Here is a 23781-nt window from a genome sequence, read left to right on the forward strand (position 1 = left end):
AACACACTTGTCAGATTCTCCTAGCTGGTCAGAGAAATTAGTCAACAGTTGTAGGAATCAAACCTGGAGCCTCCTGTGCCAACTTAATAAGCTAAAGTCCTAAAGCTGGTTTAGTCATCAAGCAAACATGGCTCAGAACCACATCCTGTGACTGCCAAGGATATGAGTTACGCACACGCAAGCTGATAGCTGCCCTGCAGCCATGACCTGTCCAGTATAGGACCTGTATAGGATAGGACAATATACAGTATAGGGTCTGTCCTCACTGAACACAGTATAGGACCTGTCCTCACTAAACACAGTATAAGGTCTGTCCTCACTGAACACATTATAGGGTGTGTCCTCACTGAACACAGTATAGGGTCTGTCCTCACTTAACACAGTATAAGGTATGTCCTCACTGAACACAGTATGGGTGTGTCCTCACTAAACACAGTATAGGACCTGTCCTCACTGAACACAGTATAGGGTCTGTCCTCACATAACACAGTAAAGGCTCTGTCCTCACTGAACACAGTATAGGGTGTGTCCTCACTGAACACAGTATGGGTGTGTCCTCACTAAACACAGTATAGGACCTGTCCTCACTGAACACAGTATAGGGTCTGTCCTCACATAACACAGTAAAGGCTCTGTCCTCACTGAACACAGTATAAGGGTGTGTCCTCACTGAACACAGTAAAGGGTCTGTCCTCACTGAACACAGTATAGGGTCTGTCCTCACTGAACACAGTATAGGGCCTCAAACACATGTTCCAGAAAAGGAAATAATTGGCATTCAGTTGCTAAAAATCAATGATGAAATTTCGTGGATGTTTGCACTACTTCGTTACCGCAAGTGAGAAATGATGTACTGTAATAATAATGTGTTCAAATAGCAGACACAATTGTCAGTGTGATGAGAGGGATTTGAAACTGCCACCTCTAGATGAGCAGTCAAACGCTCTACCACTAACCTATACTGATCCCAAACACCTCAGGAAAAGTAGGATTCCAATAGTGTGAGATACATCTTAGTAAACATATTGCATTTGACTGTTTATTCCTCCTTAATTAATAGTATATTCATCCTACTTAGTCTTTTTAATCATTTTTATCTTATAACTACACTTAGGCCCAGGCCTACTGTAACCTGCGTGGACACATTCTGTGTGCTGATCAGAGCAAATTTTATCTTCAGCAACATATCTGGACCAGCTAATCTTTCAGGCTGAGCTTGTGTCCGTCCCTCTTTCACCAGCCTCCACTCCCCACACCTTCCCTGTCCTATCAAGTTGGTGATAGGGCTCGGCTGTATCTACCCTGTCGCTATATTTAGCCCAGGGTATGGGACTGGGACTGTCCCAGCAAACGGAGAGAGGTGGATTCCAGAGGTCTGATCCCAGCAGGCAGAGTATTCTCTCTCTCTTTCTCTCTCTTTCTCACCCCCCCTCTCTCACTCTCTCCTTCTCCTCTCTCTGTCTCTCTCTCTCTCTCTCTCTCTCTCTCTCTCCCTCTTTCTCCTTCTCTCTCTCTCGCTCTTTCTTTCAGTCCACACCTGCTGTAGCTGCTAACCACCACCACCTCCGCCATCTTCTCTCCCTCAGGCCCTGGCGCGATCACTATCAATAACATACCTCCAGACCTAGACCCACCCAGAGGCCTGGACCTCGTGCTTCTGCCCGCTGACAGAGCCCTAGAGACGGGGAAGAAGGTCAGATGGTCGGCCTGGCTCATGACACCCATCAGGCACAGTTGTATGCCCAGGGGGAAAGGGCTTGACCTAGATTTCTCCTCTGCTTTCTATTTTCTGCTGTTTGGGATATATAAGCAGTCATTTAAAGGGGTATTCTGTGATGTCTATGTGGTTTCAGGTTCGAGTGCATATGAAGATGTATCAGTCCTGATTGTTATCTGTCTTTGCTGGATATAAGGTAGGTCCTGACAAGCGTTTCCTTTTCAGAAAGTTCTGGGCTCTGAGTCTCAATAATCCCTCCTCACTTCCTCATCTCCTCCCTCCTTGTTTCCTCCCTCTAATGTTGCTGTGGGAGAGGTCTGACAGTGAGGGGTGAGGTGGCGGGGTGGGGGGGGGGTGGGGAGGTGTAGGATTGTTGCAGGGATTGTTGCATACTCTTACAAGATAAACTTGCCTCCTTCCCTTCATTGAATATTAATGGTTAAGATGAGAAAGTAACTGTGTAGCAGAGCACAGAACATCCACCTATAAATCAATATTAGGTCAGAGAATATTTTAAGGAAGAATGGAAGGAAGGAAGCATGTTCAAAGTATTAGGACAGAAGCCTTGTGTCGAGGGCCTCTTCAACATGACATGGAGGTAACAGTAGCTGTCTGTTGGAAGTCCACGGGAGCCTGACTGTCACACACCCTCGAATAACCTCACATATCACCTGAACACACACACGTTTACACAGACACATACATTAGTGCACACACACACAGAATGTCTTCATGTCAGATAATGTGCCTGCACAGGTCTCTTCCACTGACTTGCATAACCACCATTTACACAACACACACTTTCAAAACATCTCACACAACAAATGACAAACATACTTTCACAACCTGTGTAGAAATATAGCATGGAAAAACAAGGAATTGGTTTGAAAACCAAAACATTTGTTATCCATTATTGAATCTTGAGGTTGATATAAAGATGTTTTCTGTAATTGTCTTTCATCAGTTCTGGTCCAGCAAATGAGACGTGAACTCCAGGCCCTGTACTCTGTAAGCATATGATCTCAATCTTTACCCTTGGAGTGGAAACAGTCCTCTCCATAGTGTTTAACCAGCCCTAACTCTGTTGCAAGATGACATTACCAGAAAGGACACCGTGCTCTGAGCAGTTAAAGGATGAGGAAGAGACAGAAGTGACAGTGGGAGATGAAGAGGAGAAGGATGATGATAACTCCTCAGCTTCCTACTACTCAGCCGTTAGCTCTCTGAGTAACCAGGATGACCTGCCAGAGGAGAACAGGATAGACAGAGGGCCTCAAACCCAGGTCTCTACTCCTCAAACCACCCCACCACCCCGGGTCAGAGAGTCTCCTCTCTCACATGTGCCTTTTCCAGGGGCTCTAACCCAGGTTGCCTGGCCTGAAACTACCCCAGCACCTCAAGACAGAGATGCTGGCCTCTCAATTACGCTCTCCTTTGCGCATGAAACCCACGTCTCCCCTCTTCGATGCACCCCACTACACCAGGACAGAGACGCTACCCTTTCTACTTCTCCTCCTTTTGGGTCTCAAACCCAAGTTGCTTCTACTCGAACCACCCTACTACCCCAAATCAGTGCACCTGTACCTTTTCCAGGGGCTCTAACCCAGGTCCCCTCCCCTGGAACAACCCCACTACCCCTCGGTACAAATGCTGTACATTGTCAAGCCCACCAACAGACCAAGGGGGGTATAGATACAGCTGGAGAGGCTTCCAGCTCACTTGCTCTGTATCTCCCCTGCAGGGCCAGGGTGTCTGTGTCTGTCAGTGGGACTCAAAGTAGCCTGGTGGGCCGCCCACACATGCCTCTCTGGTTCACCTCCAGGGCAAACCTCCTGCCCAGAAAAGGCCTGCAGGGAGGGCCAGGGGGAGACAGAGAGACAAGGGACATCCAGGAGACATGCAGAGAGACCAGGGATGACCAGGAAACTAGTCAGGTGCCAACACAGGAGAAGAGATGGCAGAGACATAAAAGACCGGGAGAGTGTCAGGAGAGACAGATAAGACAGGAAGAGAGACAGAAGGAGAGACAGGAGAACAGACAGGAGGAGAAGCCGAAGGATGTAAAGGAGGAGAAGGGGGAAATGAGTCAGATAAGACTGGAGGAGAGAAAGGAGGAGAGGTGCGAGGAGAAGCAGAAGGAGAGACAGGAGGCATGGCATGAGGAGAGGCAGGAGGATAGGCAGGAGGAGAAAGAGATAAAACAGGAAGAAATACAGGAGGAGAGACAGGAGGAGAGGCAGGAAGAGAGAAAGGAGGAGAGGCAGGAAGAGAGGCAAGAGGAGGGACAGGAGGTCAATGTGGAGCAGAGACAGATGGGACTGGAGGCGAGGGAAGAAACAATAGAGAAGAGACGAGTGGAGAGACCAGAGGAAAGACAGGAGGAGGGACATGAGGATGGACAGCAGGTGAGGCAGAAGGAGAGACAGGAGGAGAAACAGGGAAAACAGGAGGAGAGGCAGGAGGAGGCACAGGAGGTAAGGCAGGAGGAGGGACAGGAGGAGAGACAGGAAGATAATGTCGAGCAGAGACAGATTGGACCAGAGAGGAATCAGGAGGAAAGACAGGAGTGGAAGGAAGAGGAGATAGAGATAAGGCAGGAGGTGAGGCAAGAGGAGAAACAGGAAAGACAGGAGGAGAGACAGCAGGGGGAGGAGAAACACAAGGAGAGACAGGGAGAGAGACAGGCAGATAGAGAGACGTTTTTTCAAGGGTTGAAGCGGGAAAGGGTGGAGGAGAAGGAAAGGGAGGGGGCAAAGGAAGGGCCAGGGGAGGGGGCAAAGGATAGGGAAGGGGAGGGGGAGGGCCTGCAGCTCCAGACTGGCTTGTCACTCAGATCCAGGAATAGAAAAGCTTTTGCAAGCTGCAGCTCCACACTCTCAGTCGTCCGACAGCCACAGTCAGGAATCTTACCCTTGCTAACGCAGACGCCGCCGCGCACAACATCGCCCTGCTATTCACAGGGTTCCCTCGCAACTGGACAGCAACACCAGACATACCGGCAGCACCAGGAACACCAGCAGCATCGGACACACAGCCCTAGCCCTCCCGCTTCCATCACCCACATACCGGACTACCGGACGACTTTTTACCCACCCAGACCCAAACTCGGACACAGACCCAGAGTAGTACCCCGTCAAGGACCCGGATCCTTTTGGTTCCCCCGGCAGCCTTGCCTGCCCCCCCAAGAGCCCCACAGAGCAGCCCCCCTGTCCGGCCCACCCCCCAGTATGACCGCCAGGCTGTACCAGCCAGACAGGGAGCTGGGCCAGGGGCGCCACTTCCTCAGCAAGCACCGCTGCCCTGAGGCCGACTACCTGGAGGTGTGTGACAGGGACCATTGTCCGTCCTCCAGCCACTCAGCCCAGCCCTCTCCGCTGCCCTCCCAGGAAGGCAGCGCCTCCCCCTGGTCGGAGGAGGACCTGTCCCTCCACTTGCCCGGCGGCAGCCTGCTTGGCGACGCCACCCCTACCCCCGCCTGCTCGGACACGGGCAGCTTCGAGTGTGTGGATGTAGAGCTGGAGCAGCGGGAGGAAGGGGGGGAAGAGCGGGGGGGCAAGACTGTCCCCAAGCGTCAGATTCAACTGAAGAGGAAGGACCAGGAGGAGGGGGAGGAGGAGGAAGGGGGAGGAGGAGATAAGGAGGTGTTGGCTGAAGCCTCAGCCCCCCCCCGACTGCTCCTGCGCCAGCACTCCACTCCTGCCACTTTCAACCAGCGGTCACATGACCTTCCCACGTCACTGGACCTCCCACTGCCTGGAACCTCCCTGGCCGAGCGGCGCCAGCGGCTGCACAAGTCCCTCTCATTGGATGAGACGGTCTCCCCCAGCAAAACCAAGATGGCGTCCTGCATCATCAAGAGTGTCCTGTCAAAGAAGATGCAGATCGAGCAGACCATGCACAACAGCTCGGGAGATCGTCAGGAGAACATTCAGGAGAACCTTTTCTCACCTGCTGAAGCGCACAACAACAGCTCACAGAACAACAACAGAAACTCTCTCTACCATGGCTCCCTGGCCATTAAGTTCCACGTGGCTGATAAGAACTGCATTACACAGTGTGCCCTGGGCCTTGGAGTGCCTCAGCAGCATCCCAGTGTGAGCACCAGAACCCAGCAGAAGCCTCCTTTCAAACAGAACTGTGTGTCCGTCTCTGCCAGCAGCCTTCCAGGGTGTCGGTATCAGAACACTGGGAGGAGGTGGTCTGAAATAGCCAACACTGCTGGAAAGAAAGAGGGAGAGGGGGAGGGAGAGGGGGAGAGGGAAGATGGGGAGACAGAAGTAGAGGGAGAGAGAGAGAAAGAGGGAGCAGACAGATTGAGACACCATGAGGCAGGAAAGCAGTGTGTTAACTGGAACTCAGGGGCAAGACTATCCTGTGACTCAGCTAAATCCGCCAGCAGGAGCACGTGTGTAGGCCAGGGGACCCGTGGGGCTCCAGAGGGCAGACAGGATGATGGAGAGAGAAACAGAGGAGGAGAGAAGGAGGGGAAATGCCAGAAAGGGCGCCAAGGGAACAGTAAACAGCAACCGCAACCCCTCCTCACTCTTCCTGCAGAGCTGCAGGGGGCAGATGCAGGCTGGAGCAGCAGGAACATAGAGGGGAGGGAGGTAGATAGTGGGACTGGTGCTGGATCTGGGGTAAAGGCTGGGACTGGTGCTGGATCTGGGATAGGGACTGGAGCAGGGCTAGGTTCTGGGCCATTGGCAGGAGCAGGGACAGGGGATCTCAGGTTTATAGGCCAGTGGGCCAGTGTCCAGGGGGCTGCTGGGGTATTTAAAGGTATGGCTCCAGTTCACATGGTCAGAGATATGAGAAGCCTGGTGAAGACCACCTACAACCTTCCCTTCAGAAATACCCCTACAGATGCCGGGATTGGGCGAGAGGACAGCCCCCCGTCGGCCAATCAACAGCCTTTGCGTGACATCCTGGGCGTGAGGAAGGTGTCGCCCCCGGTAACAAAGACGCAGGTCCAAGAACACGTCTCTCACTACAGAGGGTACATCAACAGAACCCCTCTCAACCAATCGCATGACAGGGTTCCAAACACTGGACTTACAAACTCCGCCTTCCAGGTTCTCCCACTGCCTTTTGGGAGGAGAGGCAGCCAGCCAATCGTCAATCAGGGATATGCCGGGTCGACACCCCTGACCCCTGCTCGCCCCCCCAGGAGTGAGGGCACCCCAGCCCCCCAGCGCTGCCAACCGAGCAGAGCCGGGCTTGACACCAACAAACAGATATCACCTCCATCCTACATGTCCTCCTCAGCTCCATCTACAGCTCCATCCTACATCTCCTCCTCAGTAGCATACCAGCACCAGCCAGAGTCTGGGCCAGGGAGCTCTGGCACCAGAGACACCAATAGCCAGGGACTTTACCAGGGACTTGACCAGCCCCCCAGATCCCAGCCTCAGACCACACTTCTGGGATACCTTCCTTCGTCCACTCCTGCCTGTCCCCCCCAGCAGATCCTCTCTTCCTATTTCTACACCCCTAGCCCCCTGGGCTACCAGGCCCTCCAGACTCCCACACCTCTGGGCTACCCAGCCCTGCACACTCACCTGGGGAAAGTCAGCTATATCCAGGCCCCTGTCCTTTTCCAGCCCCATCAACCTCCAGATAGCTACAAAGAAGTTACATTCTCCCCAGCTCAGCCAACAGTAAGTGGAAACAGCGGAGAAAGGGGAGCCAAAATGGCCACTCTGGAGTCCCAGCAGCAGCACTTCCTGTCCAGTGTACAGGGTTTCCCAGCCACAAACTCAGAGCTCCGAGGGCAGGGGAACGTCCCTGAGTTGCCCGCCGCCCATCTTTATGGCCACTCTCCCCGCCACATGCTATTGGACCCAGAGAGTGGTCGGTGCTTCCTTGTGGACACCCCCCCTCAACCTCAGCGTAAGATGTTGTTTGATCCAGAAACGGGTCAGTACATAGAGGTCTTTCTGCCCCAGCATAACATGGCTGCTACTGGCCCTGCAGCTATCTCCATCCCCTTCCCCTCCTACCCCTCCTATCCCTTCCCTGCACTGTTTGCCCCCCAGTGTCTGCCCATCTCCATCCAGACCCATGCCCAGAAGTTGCCCCACAATGCACCCTGAAGCAGAACACAATCGATACCTTCTGTTCTCTTCCTCCTCTCTGACCACCAAGACATCAGTACTGTGGATAACTAGGATCTAGCCTTCATCACACACTCTCCAACAATCTTCCCCAGTCTCTAATTGTCTTCAACGGTCTCCGACAATTGTCCTTAAAGGTCTTCACTAGCATGTAAAACCAAGCTTCATGGTTTCAAATCTCAGCATTACTCCTCCATCTATCACTAGCAGCTTGGGGGCATAGCTGGCTATAGCGGCACGTTGTTTATGAGAGGAGGAGAGCAGCCTGAGTGGGGTCCTGAGACCCCAGAGACAGCTGCTCACCCTCCCACTGCATGACTGTCATACTCTCATACTGCACAGTGCTTCCCCTTCCTCAATAATTTACTGATTCAACTATTTCATATTTTTACTTCACAGTGAAATGTTTTCTAAGGATCCACAACTGTGTTTTTACAAAGACAGGATGTTAGTGTTTGCTTGCTAACATTTTCTTTTTTGCCAACTATATTTAAGTAGTTTGTTCATAATCTAAACAACCATTTACACTGAAAAAAAGTGTTTTTATTACATTTGTTTTGTATCATCAATATCCTCACATTTGAGTACAGATCATCAATAATTAAAACATTTCATTAATTACTTGTTTTTGTACACAATAAAGATATACAGTAACAAAAACATTGTCTTGTGGTTGCATTTACAAATTCATACAGTTTAAATACAGCGTGAAATCTGTAATAAATAGCATGTCATTAAAGTAAAAGGCTGTGAAAATACAGCAGTGTTTAAAAGTAATATAATGACATTTCAACTATGAGTCAAAGTAGAGGCATAGGAGTGCAGAAAGCTAACAGGCTAACACGCTAACATGCTAACTATATCTTGGTGCAGGTCAAGCTGGGCTAGCATGCACACACTAGCTACAGCCTGCCTTACTGCAGGTCAGGCTAGCCTAGCGTGCTAAGGCACTAGCTACAGGTTACCTGGGTGCAGATCAGGCTATGTTAGCATGCAAACATCCAAGCTACACCTTAGTGCATGCCAGGCTAGCTGAGGTGTCTGTGTTTGCTGCTGCCCCCTCCGCAATCCCACCAGCCCCCTTGCTGACCTCCTCTTGGAGGCTGGATCTGTGGCCCCCTCGGCCTCCCCAGCCCTGGAAGCTGGGGCAGATAGGCAGGTAGCGTAGCCAGCCGGTCTTGCGGACACAGCCCATCCCCACGGGAAAGTCGTAGGTGCCCCGGCTGGCAGAGGAGCCCTCTGAGGCAACCGTTGCCTTCCAGTCCAACAGGCCACGCTCCTTCCTCGTTCCTGGCCGACAAACCACATTGGGTCACACCCACTGGGTCACACACACAAACCTACGACTACACTGGTTCACACACACACACACACACACACACACACACACACACACACAGTCCTACAAACACACTGGGTTACACACACAGACCACACAACCACAATGGGTCACACACACACACACACACACACACATAGATCTACAAACACACAGACACCGACACACAAAAGTGTACCATATACTTTATACACTGCCAATAGATATTATGCAAGCACAATCTCCCCCTAACCCCCCCCCCCCCCACACCACACACACATAACACAGACCACCTTGAAAACAAACAGTGGTAGTCAAGGGCAACAGCTGTTGTACTGTGAGTGATTGATGTGTTCCTTGGTGATGTGATAGACAAACACCAACAAACAGACAGAAAGTGATAACTCCTCTCTGATCAGCTCTGCTTCATGTGTGTGTCTTTGTGTGTGTCTTTGTGTGTGTGTACATGGTTAAGTGTGTGAGCACATGCCTCTGCATATCTATGTGTGTGTGTGCATGTGTGTGTGCATGTTGGTCATGTGTTAAGTGGAGCAGCCAGGTCGGTCACATAGCCGTCATACCGGGGATGGTGTTGTCGAGAGCGAAGGCCAGGAAGCCACCTACGAACATCTCCGTGGTCAGAAGCACGGTTAGGATCTGATCCAGCTCTGACACTCCTGTCCACAGGGAACCAAACCATGATGGATTCACTGATTGATTGGTTGTATCTTGATTATTTTATGTTGTATTGTAAATATACACGTCAAGTTCCATCTAACCTTGGCCCAGCCCAGGTATAACACAGGTCAAACCACCTTCTGGGTGCTGCCTTTGTATGAGTGTGTGTGTGCGTGTGACCCACCTGTCTGGATGCTGCCAGGGTGTGTGTCCAGGTAGTTGGGAAGCATGAGGCCAAAGAACAAGGAGAAGCCGAGAACGAAGAGGTTCCTGGAGGAGTTCAGATCCACACTCTGCAGGTTGGACAGTCCCACTGCCGTGATCATACCTGGACACACAAACACACTCAGGACACATACACACAGTCAAGACACACACACACACACGAGTATATGAATACTATATGACAATATTCTGAGACTTCATTTTGAGACTGAGAAGGGAGTTGTCTGTCATGTCACTGCCCCATGGTGGTGGATAGGCAACACTGCAGGCCAGAGCTCCTTTCCATAAACATGCATGGTTCTCTGTGTTTACATGGAGGGGACATGGAGCAACTGTAGGGGGGTACAAGGAGATGAGTAGAGTGCCAGTTCCTTGCTACAAAAAAGATTATTCAAGTGAGGCGAGGTGGATTAAATTATATTTTCAATTTCAAAAGGGTCCGGACTGGAGCAGAGTAATTGTCGACCAGTATGTAACTGGTGCTATGTTCTACCGCCAGGTGTCATGTTCTACCCTCAGATGCTATGTTCTACCCCCAGGTTCTACCCCCAGATGCTATGTTCTACCCCCAGGTGGCATGTTTTACGCCTAGGGGCTATGTTCTAAGAGCAGGTGCTATGTTCTACCCCCAGGTGGCATGTTCTACACCCAGATGCTATGTTTTACCCCCAGGTTCTACCCCCAGGCGCTATGTTCTTCCCCCAGGTTCTACCCCCAGGTGCTATGTTCTACCCCCAGGTGGCATGTTCCAACCCCTCTGGACCAGGGTGTAGCTGTTTTTATGTTCCACCACTCACCAAACAGGGTGCAGAACATGCCCCCCAGGATGGGGTCGGGCAGGGAGGCAAAGAGAGCCGTGAACTTGCCCACGGTGCCCAGGAGGAACATGATGACTGCCCCATACTGGACCACCCTCCTGCTGCCCACCTGGGGCGGAAGGGGAGAAGAGAGAGAGAGAGAGAGAGAGAGAGAGAGGATAAAACCCTGAGGTCAGTAATCACTAGCTGGCTCAGAAAGCAAGGCATGCATCAAGGTCCTCCCATCCTTTGTTCCTCTCTAAAGGTTCTAGTTCCTTCTCTGGCATTGATGTCTAGGCTAAGCCCTCTCAGAACAATACAAAGTGATTTGATTGGTTTTGGTGAAAAAAGCAAGGACATGTGATTGGGTGTATCTGTGGCAGAACTCCACCAATTTTGGACTCCAGAGGGGTGGGGCTTGGTTACCTTGGTAATCCCCAGCACACCTATGTTGGGGCTGGAAGAGGTGGATCCATTACCAGTTCCCAGCAGTCCTGCGATGATGCAGCATACCCCCTCTGTGAAGATACCCCTGCAGCAACAAGAAATGACATACATTACCATGACGCAATGCGACGTAATGTGACAAAATATGAATACACAACACAACAAAACAGACCACACAACAAACTAGTCAAATAAAACCCACCATTACATGGTAAAATAGAATGCAGTGACAAACCAGAAGCTCACACCTGTTGATAGCGTGTACGGGTGGTGGTGGCGCCCCCGAGAGGCGGGCACAGGCATAGTAATCTCCAATCGACTCCACGATGCCCGCCAGGGTAGCACTGAACATTCCCAGCACCCCGGCAACAGTCACTGTCGGCAACCCCCACTGGCCTATCACAAGGACGTAGAAGGGATGTTTGTAATGGATGTGTTTGTAAGGGGTGTGTGTGTAAGGAGTGTGTGTGTAAGATGCATATGTGTATGCGTAAGAGCTGTGTGTGTGTACAAGGTGTGTATGTAGGCGGTGTGTTTGGTCTTACAGGGGTAGGGGACCCGGAACCATGGTGACAAGGTCATGATGTCACCGCGGGCATCTGTGCGAGCTTTGTATCCGTAGTGACTAGGGTCGCTAGGCAGCACATCAGTAAGTGTGAGGATGTAGCACACCAGCCACACCAACATGATCGCCATGATAATCTATCACACACACACAAGCATACATAAACACACATGCATACACAAAACACACACACATTAACACAGATATAAAATCCTATTATTAGCAGTGTCAATTGCTTCACTTGACATTCTTGTTACTGTGACCCAGTAACACTGTTAACTCATTGTGTGAGTGCGTGAGTTTGTTTATGTGCGTGCGTATATGTGTACGTCTGTGTGTGTGAGTCCTTACAGGAAACATTTTGAAGATGTGGACCTTGGTGGTTGAGAAGCCCCTCTTCCTGGTGTAGGTGGGCAGGGGGAGGGGCCAGTTCCTTAGGTACTGGGAAAACAGAACAATGAGGAAGATACACCTGGGGAGGAGAAGAAGAAAACAGACACAAGAAGTTGTTCTGCAAGTGCCACATTTTGAGATGACAAAGAATCTACACTATTTATATGAAGTGTGTGTGTGTTTATGTGTCTGTGTGTGGCCGTGTGTGTGTATGTCTATATTTGTCTGTGTGTGGCCGTGTGTGTGTGTGCGTTTTCCCACAGTGCAGACAGCCCCCAGTGGGAGCCGGCCCGGTCTCCAGCGGTGGTGATAACAGACAGGCCAATGAGGGACACGGTGGGGGTGACGGTGAGCGGGCCGATGTAGTCCAGCACCAGGCCTGGGAGTCCAGCCAAACCCATCAGCACCTCCACCAGGCTGGACACGATGATAGCCCCCTGGATCTGGAGCGGGGAAAGGGTCACTTGGGGGTTTAGGACAAACAGGGGGTTTGGGGGACAGACATGGGGTTTGGAGGACAGACAGGAGGTTTGGGGTTTGGGGGACAGATACAGGGTTTGGGGGACAGACAGGGGGTTTAAGGGGCAGACAGGGGGTTTGGGGGACAGACAGGGGGTTTAACCCATTAATTAGTAGCGTCACATATATGTGATCGTTCGAAAGCGGGCCCCACAGAGTACCGTCACACGTGTGATTCTGAACATTCCAACCGACTATTTTCCGATAGACAAAAACTATATGACAAATGCTATAGTATGGCTTAAAATTTACAATTAGGAGGCTAACAAGTAACACTAGCAGGTAGTAGCATTGCTACGAGTATTATGCTAGGTTGCTAGGTAACGGAAGCTAACTAAAGCTAGCTAGCTTTCGTTTTGAAATGATAACTCACTCTGGTGGCAGCGTCGGTAATATTTAGAACTCACTCCTCTAAAGGTTAAGGGGTAGACAGGGGGTTTGGGGACAGACAGGGGGTTTGGGGGACAGACACAGGGTTTGGGGGACAGACAGGGGGTTTGGGGACAGACAGGGGGGTTTAGGGGGACATTATCTTACAGGGAAATTTGGCAAATCTTGTCATCCCAGTTACCCAAAGTTGGCCCCATATTGGTGTACATGAGCAATTTACTTTATTTACCTACAAAATCTGCAATCCACTGAGCTATCAATGAAAACGTCTTATACTTCATATATTCAACAAGGGTGTAGATGGATATTTCCCTTCCTGGGTATGAGCGTCAGAAAAGACAGGCCGGTGTGAAAGACAGGCCGGCTGTCATTGGCCGGTGTGCTGTGGCCCCACCCACCTCTCTGATCCTGGGGTTCCATATATGGGAGGTGTTCAGGGGAAGACTCCAGTTCCCATAAATCTCCTCTGTGGAACAACATTAGAATTATAAGTTTTATGTAATGAAGACTTATTGGAGAAGCCATCAATGTAGGTTCAGTGAGGAAGCTGGAGAGACAGAGGGATGATGAGATAGAGAGAGGAAGTGATGGAGCAATGTAGCGATGGAGAGAAGAAGGGGTGGACAGAGGGGCAGAGGCACAGTGGTATGGTGGAATGGACAGAGGGGGAAGAGGGAGAGAGAGATGGATGGAGAGAGGGATGGCGGGAGGGAGGGAGGAGTGGAAAGAGGGATGGAAAGAGACAAACGGGTGGAGGGAGAAAGGATGGAGAGAGGGACGGAGGGAGGAAGCAGAGGAGAGAGGGATGGAGCAAGGACTGACCATCAGGGGGGCATTTCCAGCGCTCCAGCCCCAGGATGGCCTGAGCTGGGACGAGAAATGCAAATGCACTGGCCTGGAACAGAGGCAGTCTGGAGGAGAGACGAGGTTACACACACACACACACACACACATGCTGACAGACATACTGACACATCCTCACACATACTGACACACATATTGACACATCCGCACACATAGTGACACACATAGTGACATACACACACACATACTGACACACCGACACATCAACACACACACATTCTGACAAACATACCGACACATACACACACACACACACACCCATGTTGACACATACAGACAAACACATGCTGACACACAGACACATGAACACACCCACATATTGACACACATATTAGTACCTGATTCCGAAGGTGGTCTGTATGAGAGTGGTGATGCCCACACAGGTGAAGATGGTTCCCACCAGCTGGCTGACTGCGTGCTGGTCCTGACCCACACACATGGCTTCCGCAAGGAGGAAGGGCACCGCGATGGTCCCGCTGAAACACGTCAGGTAGTGCTACACACACACACACACAAGCACACACATACACACAAGGTAGTGTGAACGTGTATGAATGTGCAAGAAAATATTTTTATGTGTTTGTGCAAGTGTAATTTGTGTGTGAGTGAGTGAGTGAGTGAGTGAGTGAGTGTGTGTGTGTGTGTGTGTGTACCTGGAGGCCCAGTAGTACACAGAGATACCAAGGCGGGACATCCTCAATAGTGTAGATCATGTCCAGGGCCTTCCTCTCTCCGATTGTCTCCTTAACCCTGCCCGTCTGCTGACCCCACCCCTCTGGGACTTCCAGAACATCATGACTCTGGAGGAGGGGCATCACACGGTGAGGTCACACACAGAAAGCGAATCATACAATGACAATTGGGGGGGGGTCAACTTTATCCAGTACAGAGCCGACACAAGTGTAAAACCAGAGACGCCTGCCTACATTTTTTCCCCGCCTGGAACATTTTTTATTTGATGGCAGGGTGATTGACTTGTTACAGTTTTTTTTCGATTGCTAGACGGTGGGCACAACTGAAGCCACATGTGCAAAACTCAAACTACAGTCTGCCAGCAGCAGTTCATGTGGACCAAACTAGTTCATTTTTCATCGCTTGAACACAGTTTTCAAAACTCTACACACTTATCCCATGGCTTTAACCACAATGTGCACAACACAGTGGATTCACAGCACTTTGTTCAAATACTAACACACTGCTGTCAAAACTGTAACCACACATTCAAAACCGAATGGAATTCAGCCTGGTGCATTTCAAACACTGAAAATCCTGAAATCCTAAGCAGGTGTTTTGTTTACAGTAAGACTTGTTACTGAACACATATATATATAAGTAGAGCTCATAAAGACTTATTTTGGAAATGGAACAAGGAAGACGGGTTGGTAGAAGGAGAAGAGTGGCAGGGAGAGGGCTGCGTGGAGGACGACAAACAAGACAAAGAGCTGTTATTTCAGATGAAATAAAGGCTACACTTATAGACCATGTCGGTGCAACCCAATCTGCAAAGATCCACAATGGCATCTCTAAAGCGAATTTTGTGCTGCAATGGCCAATGATGGTTTGCTTCTCAACACACCACTCATTGGCCCATACAACACAGAAATAGCTTTCCTAGAACAACTCTATGCTGAGCTAGTGCCAGCAGAACAGGGGGAGCCAGTAAGAAACTCCCAAGTTTTTGTCATAGTTTGTGATAATGTTGCTATTCACCGCTTTGCAGCTATCACAGATTGCAGCACATTGCAGATTTCTGGTTTTGTACCTGCCTTCATATTCACCCTTCCTCAACCCAATAGAGGAGTTTTCACCCCCCACCTAATCAAATGTCTCTTTTGGAAGCCATGAGGGCCGGATGTGAGGACACGAGTCCAGAGGACTGCCAGGGATGGATAAGGCACTCCAGAAGGTTCTTCCTCAGGTGCATGGCAAGAGAAAACATTCTTCTTATTTTCATTTACCTCAAAGAATTGTTATGTTCTAAAATTAAAATAAATCATGTGAAAGAATGTCATTTTATATGAAGTCACTCAAATTATTGAAACTGCAAAAATAAGTTCGTATTTTCTGTTTTGGTGTTTGACGCTAGTGTTTTTACACTCAATGTGTTCTGAGTGACAGTGTGTGTTATCTCAGTGAGGATTGTTCGTAGTGTTTATCTGTGCTGAGCCTGTTTTGAGACGTGTGTTAAAAGTTGTGGTGCTTGGGAGTGAGTTTTAGAGGTGATGTGAACTGTTTAACTCAGGTGACTGTTGGTAACGCGGACTGGTTAGAGTTTTGCACATGTGGCTTCAGTTGTGACCACTGTTGTCTAGTAATCGAAAAACTGTAATAACTGCAATGATATGCAGTTGCAAATCATGACCACAAGCTGTCAGTACTAGATTTAAGTTATGAGGTAGTTCTTCAGGAGACAGGAAGTTCTGGTCAGAGACTTGGAAGCATGTGAATAATTAAGCTAGCTGTTAATAAATATTAGATTTCTTAATTGAAACATTAGTGAACATAACAATAACTAACTCTAATTTACAAAAATGTGCATAAACCGTTACCTGTAACCTTGACCGCTAAATGGTCAATGACATGAATCTCGGACGTGGGTCAACCCTAACTAAAAAGAAGTATTCTAAGTATACTTAAGTATAAAAAGTATACTATTATCATGGCACTTGAAGTATACTAGCAGTGTACTTATTTATATACTATTTTTGTACTAAGTAAACTGAATTGGCCCACTTTTTAGGTCATTTAGTACACTTTAAAGTACACTTATAGTGTATTTGAGGTTTTCTTTTGAATACTGTAAAGTAGCCTGTGTAGTGCACTTGCAGTTCATGACGTATACTTCCTAAAGTACTTCAGAGTATACCTTGAAATATTCTAAAGTAACCCGTGTAGTGCACTTTCAGCTCATGAAGAATACTTCCTATAGTACTTCAAAGTATACCTTCGAATACTCTAAAGTTACCTGTATAGTGCACTTTCAGTTCATACGTATACTTCTTAACATACCTAAAAGAATACTTTAGAATACTTTCAAGTGCACTTTCAATTAATGTCAATATTTCAAGAAGTTAACTGAACAATTATCATTAACACGAGGAACTAGATTTCTGAGTATGCACTTATGAAGTGAAAATTGATATTTTCTGATCTAACGTAACAGTTATTTAGTCATCATAGCTATACCTGCTGGGACAAACACCCAACAGAATCTATGCAGAATTCTGCAGATACATCTTACATGTTCACAGAAAGACGCCAACAAATGCATGTAGAGCAGAATTAGGCAGATACCCATTGATAATTAATATCCAAAAGAGAGCACTAAATTTCTTCAATCACCTTAAATCCAGCCCTCTAGACACCCTCCATTCCAAAGCCCTCCAAACCCAAGAGCTGAACCCAGATAAGAGTCCCCTATGTCAGTTGGTGCTGAGACTAACCGCCCCCATTCAGACACACCCTGACCAGTCTCACACCAACACTGCTTTCCAGACACCAATCAGAGTCAACCAAATTATAACACAATGTAAAAAAAACTACCTGGAACATTGGAAAGAAGAAACTAAAAGCCAAAGTAGATTAGAATGTTATCTGGCCTTAGAAAGAGATTAAAAAACTGGCAGAATATCTCTCTACTGTCAGAGATAGAAAGCAGAGACAGATCCTAACCAAGTACAGGCTCAGTGACCACCAATTGGCAATTGAAACAGGACGTCACCAAAAATCATGGCAACCAAAAGAAAACAGAATATGTGGTCACTGTTCGACAGGTGAGGTTGAGACAGAGGTGCACTTCCTCCTACAATGTGAAACATTCAGTGATGTAAGAAATGGTTACTGGAACAAATTCCACTCTGTAACCTCAGATTTCAAAGGTCTTAGTGGCCTCTCAAAGGTAAAAATACTCCTAGGAGAAGGAGACAGAGCATACCTTGCTGCCCAGTATGTATCAGTATGCCACAACCTGAGAGACAGTGAGTGACCTGGACACACAATGCACACACACAAAGCACAAGCACAACATATACCGTGTGTGTGACTGACGTGTATGTGTATATATGTATATATAATAAGGTACTTAAGGTTATGGTAAAGTTTCCTTTAATCTTTCAATTCAATTGAATTTGTCATGTTTGATTGATAGTATACTGACATCAATAGTAACGATATGAATATTGTTTTGTGTTTTAATATTGTGTTCTGTGGTTCCACCGTTGCTTTGGCAATATGAACATTTGTTTCTTAATGCCAATAAAGCCAATTGAATTGAATTGAAAATATTTAACGCATGGTTACAATGGTAAATCAGCACAACAATGACAATTACCATGCAATAAAATACTACATTCTAAGCAGACATATATAAAAAACGAAATTCATGAAGTTACATTTGTATTAAATGAGCCACGCTATCTTCATTTTTTCACGTCGTTTTTTCGTTCTTCAGTCAGTTTGACAGCATAACCTTCAAATGCATAATGCAACTCTACTTGCTGCTTCTTTCTCAAGTAGATTTTTCGTTTGTTCCATTAATACTCCAATTGATAATTATTAGTATAATGGGGCGGCTGTGGCTCAGGGGGTAGAGAAGGTTGTCTGTCGCAAGAATCGCAAGGTTGGCGGTTCGATCTCCAACTTTTCCCAGGCCATGTGCCGAAGTATCATTAAGCAACAATCTGAAACCCAAGTTGCTCGCGATGGGCAGGCCGACGCCCGGCATGGTAGCTCGCTGCAGTCTATAAGTGTGAGTATATGGGTGAATGAGAGGCAAGGTAGAAAAGCGCCATATAAATGCTGTCGATTTAGAATAGGATTATAGGGCTTCAAAATGTTTTGGCAGCTTCAGTACCAAAAAAGATTCAATGTGCAATGCATAATAGATATTTATATACATGAATAATTAGAATATACAAGATGGATCTACATTTTCTTTCTTCTGTAATGTACTTAAAAAGTATTTTGACTTTGGTGTATAATAATAGAAAACATATCTTACTCCAGAAGAAAGTATACAATTTTCTGTTTCTAAGCATACTTTTTAAAAGTGAACTATTTTCTAAGTATACTTCTTGAAAGTATATCAAAAGTGAACTATTTTCAAAGCATACTCCATAAAAGTATATCAATGGTGAACTATTTTCCAAGCATACTTCTTTAAAGTATATCATGGGTGAACTAAAAGTATTCTATCAATATTTGAGTATACTTAAAGTACACTTTAATATACTTATTTTATGTAAGGGAAATCGTATGTTTGATCAGGGCACCGACCTTAAAGTAAGCTTAAACTAATCAGCCGTTTACAGTATCTCTACTATTATGGATATGGACTTAACCACTATCACAGTATGCAAACTGACCCCCAAAGGCTACAATATTATCATCAGCATGGAAAGCTCTACTGTAACTGACCAGGGGGGTGTTCCATCAACGTCGCTAACGAAAGACGCATTTAGTCGTAAAAGTCTCACTTAGGGCAAGAAAGAAGATCTGGCAAAACATTGTTGACCGTTTAAATTCGTAGGACTACCAAATCTACTTAACATAACTAATGCATTTAGGCCTACTGATAATTAGCGTAATTTGATGAGCTGTCTGAAACCGTTCTGACAGTAATCACTGGCCGATATTCCAGTAGCAGTTAGAAACAAAACTGTATCCTGTGGTACGTGCCAGTTGAGCGAATAGTATGTGTCAGTGCCTCCACTGGCACGTGACAGTAGCTAGTGGTACATGCCAGCGCCTCTACTGGCATGTGCCAGTGGAGCTAGTGGTATGTGCCAGTGGAGCTAGTGGTACATGTCTGCGCCTCCACTGGCACATGACAGTTGTTGCTAGTGGTACTACTGCTGCCAGTCGTACCTGACAGTGCCTCCACTGGCACATGACAGTTACCGTTCTGTTGATAGTGGTAGGCAAGTGTCTCGTGGTAGATGCAGTGTATTGCAGCTTTTGTTTACTGTCGTGTAACTGCCCCACTGTCATTTTAGAATAGGAAAACAGACTATAAACTTTTATTTTTGAAATACAAGTTTAACTGTTTGTGCTAACAGACTCCAAACCATACTTTTGACATCTCACTACAAGCTCACCATAAAATTGACTACTTTGTCTGTATAGCCTGTTCTTCTATTCTAAAATGCAAGACACCAAATGCATCTGCCACGGTATACTTGCGTACCACTGTCAAGAGAACAGTAACTGTCATGTGCCAGTGGAGGCACTGTCATGTACGACTGGCAGCAGTGGTACGTACCACTAGCCACTGTCACGTACCACTCGCTCCACTGGCAGTTGCCACTAGCCACTACTGTTGAAGTTTTATGTATGTAGACTATTGTAGTGCTAATATTCGTGGGTTGCTAACTTAATCACTGTTTATTACATATATACACGGAGACGAGGATGCAGTACAAGTCAGTTCTTTACTGGCGGCAAATCACACAACTAGACCTAAAAAACTGTCAATCCTCGAACCCAGTAGTATTGACAGTCCAACACAGTCGAGCACCGAGTGCTCGATCCAATATACCACAACGTACCACTCGCTCCACTGGCACGTACCACTAGCTACAGTACAGTACAGTTTAGGTAACCGCCTCTCCAATAATCTCAACAGGAGGTTGAGAATAATAGCCAAAAAAAGAACATGACACCAATTGAAAATTGTATTTGGAGGTTAAGTATAAATTCAAGACACTGCAGAAGGCCATGGTTTGGACTTGATGTGGGTTAATATTGTTTTTGTGTCCACATCTTGAACAAAAATATTAAATTACTTCAAAGTAACTTTGCCACACACATGTATTAACTGATAAGCTAAATGCTGAGCTTTAAAATAAGAGGGAAAGATAACCATGACTAAAATGGGGATTCACTGAAATACGTATTATTGCACAGATTCAGCACAGACTTTCAGATCCCTTTCAGTGACCCAAACTGTAGCACACTTTGCTTGGCAGAACAGTCATTTAAAATGGCTCCATATTTTCAGATTTCCAATTAACATAGTCTGCCTCCACAGGTCCAGATGGGGCTTGGACAGTGGCAGACTGGCTGTTTGAAGGGTAGGGGCATAAAAATGTAAAGGGGCTGCTACCGCACGACATGGGCTCTCACCCCAAGTGTTGTCACAGCCTCACTTTGGGAAAGCATGCCCTAGTGGGCACATTGTAGGGGAGACTGTTGGGCCCAGCATCTAATTGTCTTCTTTGGAAAGGGCACCATTTAGGACACGTAGGGGCAGCATAAAGGGCACTTCATAACAGCACCCTTTTCCATTGGAAGTAAGGGCACGGGAACAGTCCCATTTAGACCATTGTACGGGCACCTTATAGGGTACTGTGTCACAATTCCAAGGGCCCCAGACTGACAGGGGCCCAAAAAATAGAACAACTAAAATAAATGATTAACCTTTTTTTTTTTTTTTATCCGGCCCAAAATTCCTGGTGGCGCCTGCAACACATTTCTGCTCAAACACAGACCCACACGATGTTGCACCAGAACCACAGACACTATCAACATGCCAAAGAGGTCGACAGATGTGTTACTACTGTAAAGCATCTAGGCCTGTACCTTTCTTAACATTAAAGGCATATGCCATACAATCATCTAAATGTGTCAACTGTTTCAGTAGACCTAGTTGTCCCTATACCAAAATGAAAGGATAACGTAGGACTCAGATTATACTATAGACTTTATATTTTCCAATAATTCAGAAGGGAAAACACTTGCCCCCTATGGAAAAGATCCTGTAAATGTAGAATATGGATTTGTTTTTCTACTACACAATTTTTAAGGTCAGAAAACAGTTGACAAAGCTAGAGTTTTGGGTGGTCTATGCCTGCAGGATAGGCTAATGTTTTGGTCTTCAAAGTTGCTTAATGCAAAATGTTATACATACAAAAAGTTAATATTTAGATTTCTTCATAAATGTGAACTTTTTCCAGTCTGAGGACCACTGGGTTAAGTAATCACCATGCAAAATCACAATTTAATTCGAGAATTGTATCCAGCTAGCCATTTAGGTGCCCTTCGCATAATTCCTTTATGGTGCCCCCACACCCCCCTAATTTGGATTTGGAGCCTTCCATCTTACCCTGCAAGGATTCCCACCCTCAAAGAGTTCAATCTTCTTGTCATCCTTCCATCCCACACCAGCCCAACTCTATTCATCCCTCCATCTCTCAATACCCAAGTTATATTTACATCCTTCCATCATCCATATATCCATCCATATGTCCATCCATCCCACCCCATCAGAAGAATCCTACAGCAGTAATAAAGACCTGGTTCCCCACACAAACAGAGCCTGTTATACATCTGTGAAGCTGCAGTTTTCTGGCAGCTAAGTCTATTTCCGATGAAGAATTTCCACCAAGGTGTCATTCAGCAGGCATGCTGTCAGAACGTGTGGTTGTGTGTCAACAGGTGGGAGTGTGGGTGTGAGGAGAGTTTACCTTGGGTTCCACTGTCGTGTCCATGTGCTTCGGTTGGCCTCCTGACACGCGTGTGAGAGAGTGAGCATGTGTGTGTGAGAGAGAAGGTGAACGAGCGTGTGTGTAACGGGTCAGGCTGTCTCAATGAAACACGTGTGAGGTGATAGTCGGTGCTGTTTTAAGGGGCGCTAGGAGACAGATTACCTTTGGTTAATCATCTGCCCTGTGACGGACTTTACCCCCCCCCCCCCCCTCAGATCAGGAGATCTGGGCTTGGAGGCCTACTGGGACAGGAGACCATATAGAAGGCGGGAGAGCAGATAAGAGAGGAGTTAGGCAAGGAGTTGGAAGGCAGGAGAGGAGATCAGAGGTAGGAGAGGAGGCAGGAGAGGAGGTGGAGGGAAGATGGGAGTGGAGATAGGAGACTGGAGAGAAGATAGGAGAGGAAGCAGGAGAGGAGATAGGAGGCAGGAGATAGATGGCAGACATAAAAGGATATAGGAGACAAGAGTTGAATGCATGAATGCAATCAGAGCAGGGAGGAGTCAGAGTCAGGGTTCAGTCTGGTTAATAAAGAGCTTGATCAGTGACTAATAACTGCTTTATCAATGTAAAAAAACAACAAACAGAATGTGTGGGTGTGTGAGAGTCGATATATTTATGACACAGAGTGCATCCATGTGAGTGTTCTAAGTATATCAGTATGTGTCCTCACATGTGAATGCAGCCAACCGTGTGTGTGTTCCTGGAGAGACAGCACTTGAATAATTTGATGACTCAGCTCTTGTGACACTATCAAAGTCATTGTCATATAACACATACATCTGGGTCACTGCACACAAGCCCCGACATCTCTCTGCTGGTCTGAAGCACACTTAATATAAGGTGTCATGGCTCTGTCCATCCTCTGGAGCCCAACACATGCTGAAGTGACATGAATCAGCACCCCGAGTTTTTGAAAATTCCCACAATGCATACATTAGAGACAGATGGATTGCCAAAAATATAAAGATGATCCTACTCCAAAACAATTTTGTCTGTTTTGTTTAAGAAAGACTGTTGTGTATTGATATTAATTTAAGTTTGTTCCCTCGGGGCATCCGTAATGCCCACTGTCAACCCGCTTTGAAGGCTGGGTATCTTTATCCTTGAAAACGTACACTATAAACACGTTATTTCCATCACGGTCTCCTGTCATTACTTATCATTACTTAGCTGTATGAGTATCGAGTGTGCTACATAACAAACTGGCGACGAGATATTAGATGTTCTCACGTTTGTGTAGATTTTTTTTTCCGGAAAAGTACGAGTTTA

General features: G+C 47.2%; 2 protein-coding genes across 3 annotated transcripts; one reads left to right on the forward strand and one right to left on the reverse strand.

The window, feature by feature from the left end:
* Window positions 1-1286: 1286 nt before the first annotated feature.
* On the forward strand, window positions 1287-8490 carry LOC146245143 (uncharacterized). 2 transcript variants are annotated; one of them, XM_084683857.1, is made up of 5 exons: window positions 1287-1373; window positions 1587-1693; window positions 1854-1913; window positions 2682-2725; window positions 2809-8490. In XM_084683857.1, the coding sequence occupies exons 4-5, from the start codon at window positions 2696-2698 to the stop codon at window positions 7807-7809; spliced, it is 5031 nt and encodes a 1676-aa protein (XP_084539983.1). In that variant the 5' UTR covers window positions 1287-1373; window positions 1587-1693; window positions 1854-1913; window positions 2682-2695; the 3' UTR covers window positions 7810-8490. The 2 variants fall into 2 exon arrangements, with proteins under 2 accessions (XP_084539983.1, XP_084539982.1); XM_084683856.1 differs by lacking the exon at window positions 1287-1373 and having other exon boundaries at window positions 1381-1693.
* slc23a1 (solute carrier family 23 member 1) lies at window positions 8352-22568 on the reverse strand. Its single transcript, XM_084683858.1, has 14 exons — window positions 22489-22568; window positions 14680-14826; window positions 14365-14522; window positions 13985-14073; window positions 13561-13628; window positions 12515-12696; window positions 12212-12332; window positions 11841-11997; window positions 11544-11691; window positions 11275-11380; window positions 10849-10978; window positions 10011-10154; window positions 9730-9825; window positions 8352-9120 (listed from the first exon to the last, which is right to left on the reverse strand). The coding sequence occupies exons 1-14, from the start codon at window positions 22510-22512 to the stop codon at window positions 8837-8839; spliced, it is 1854 nt and encodes a 617-aa protein (XP_084539984.1). The 5' UTR covers window positions 22513-22568; the 3' UTR covers window positions 8352-8836.
* Between the last annotated feature and the right edge of the window lie 1213 nt (window positions 22569-23781).

This window comes from Hypomesus nipponensis, chromosome 20 (genome assembly GCF_054491055.1).
Source record: "Hypomesus nipponensis isolate SF chromosome 20, ASM5449105v1, whole genome shotgun sequence".
NCBI lineage: Eukaryota > Metazoa > Chordata > Actinopteri > Osmeriformes > Osmeridae > Hypomesus > Hypomesus nipponensis.

What these genes read in the sequence shown, in the direction of transcription:
- LOC146245143 (XM_084683857.1), top strand. Translation starts at nt 2,696, where the DNA reads ATGAGACGTGAACTCCAGGCCCTGTACTCT. An exon ending in AACTCCAGGCCCTGTACTCT is followed by an intron (nt 2,726 to 2,808) that starts GTAAGCATATGA and finishes CTCTGTTGCAAG; the next exon opens with ATGACATTACCAGAAAGGAC.
- slc23a1 (XM_084683858.1), bottom strand. Translation starts at nt 22,512, where the DNA reads ATGGACACGACAGTGGAACCCAAG. An exon ending in CATGTTCTGCACCCTGTTTG is followed by an intron (nt 10,155 to 10,848) that starts GTGAGTGGTGGA and finishes TTGTGTGTCCAG; the next exon opens with GTATGATCACGGCAGTGGGA. An exon ending in CCCTGGCAGCATCCAGACAG is followed by an intron (nt 9,826 to 10,010) that starts GTGGGTCACACG and finishes CCCTGTGGACAG; the next exon opens with GAGTGTCAGAGCTGGATCAG.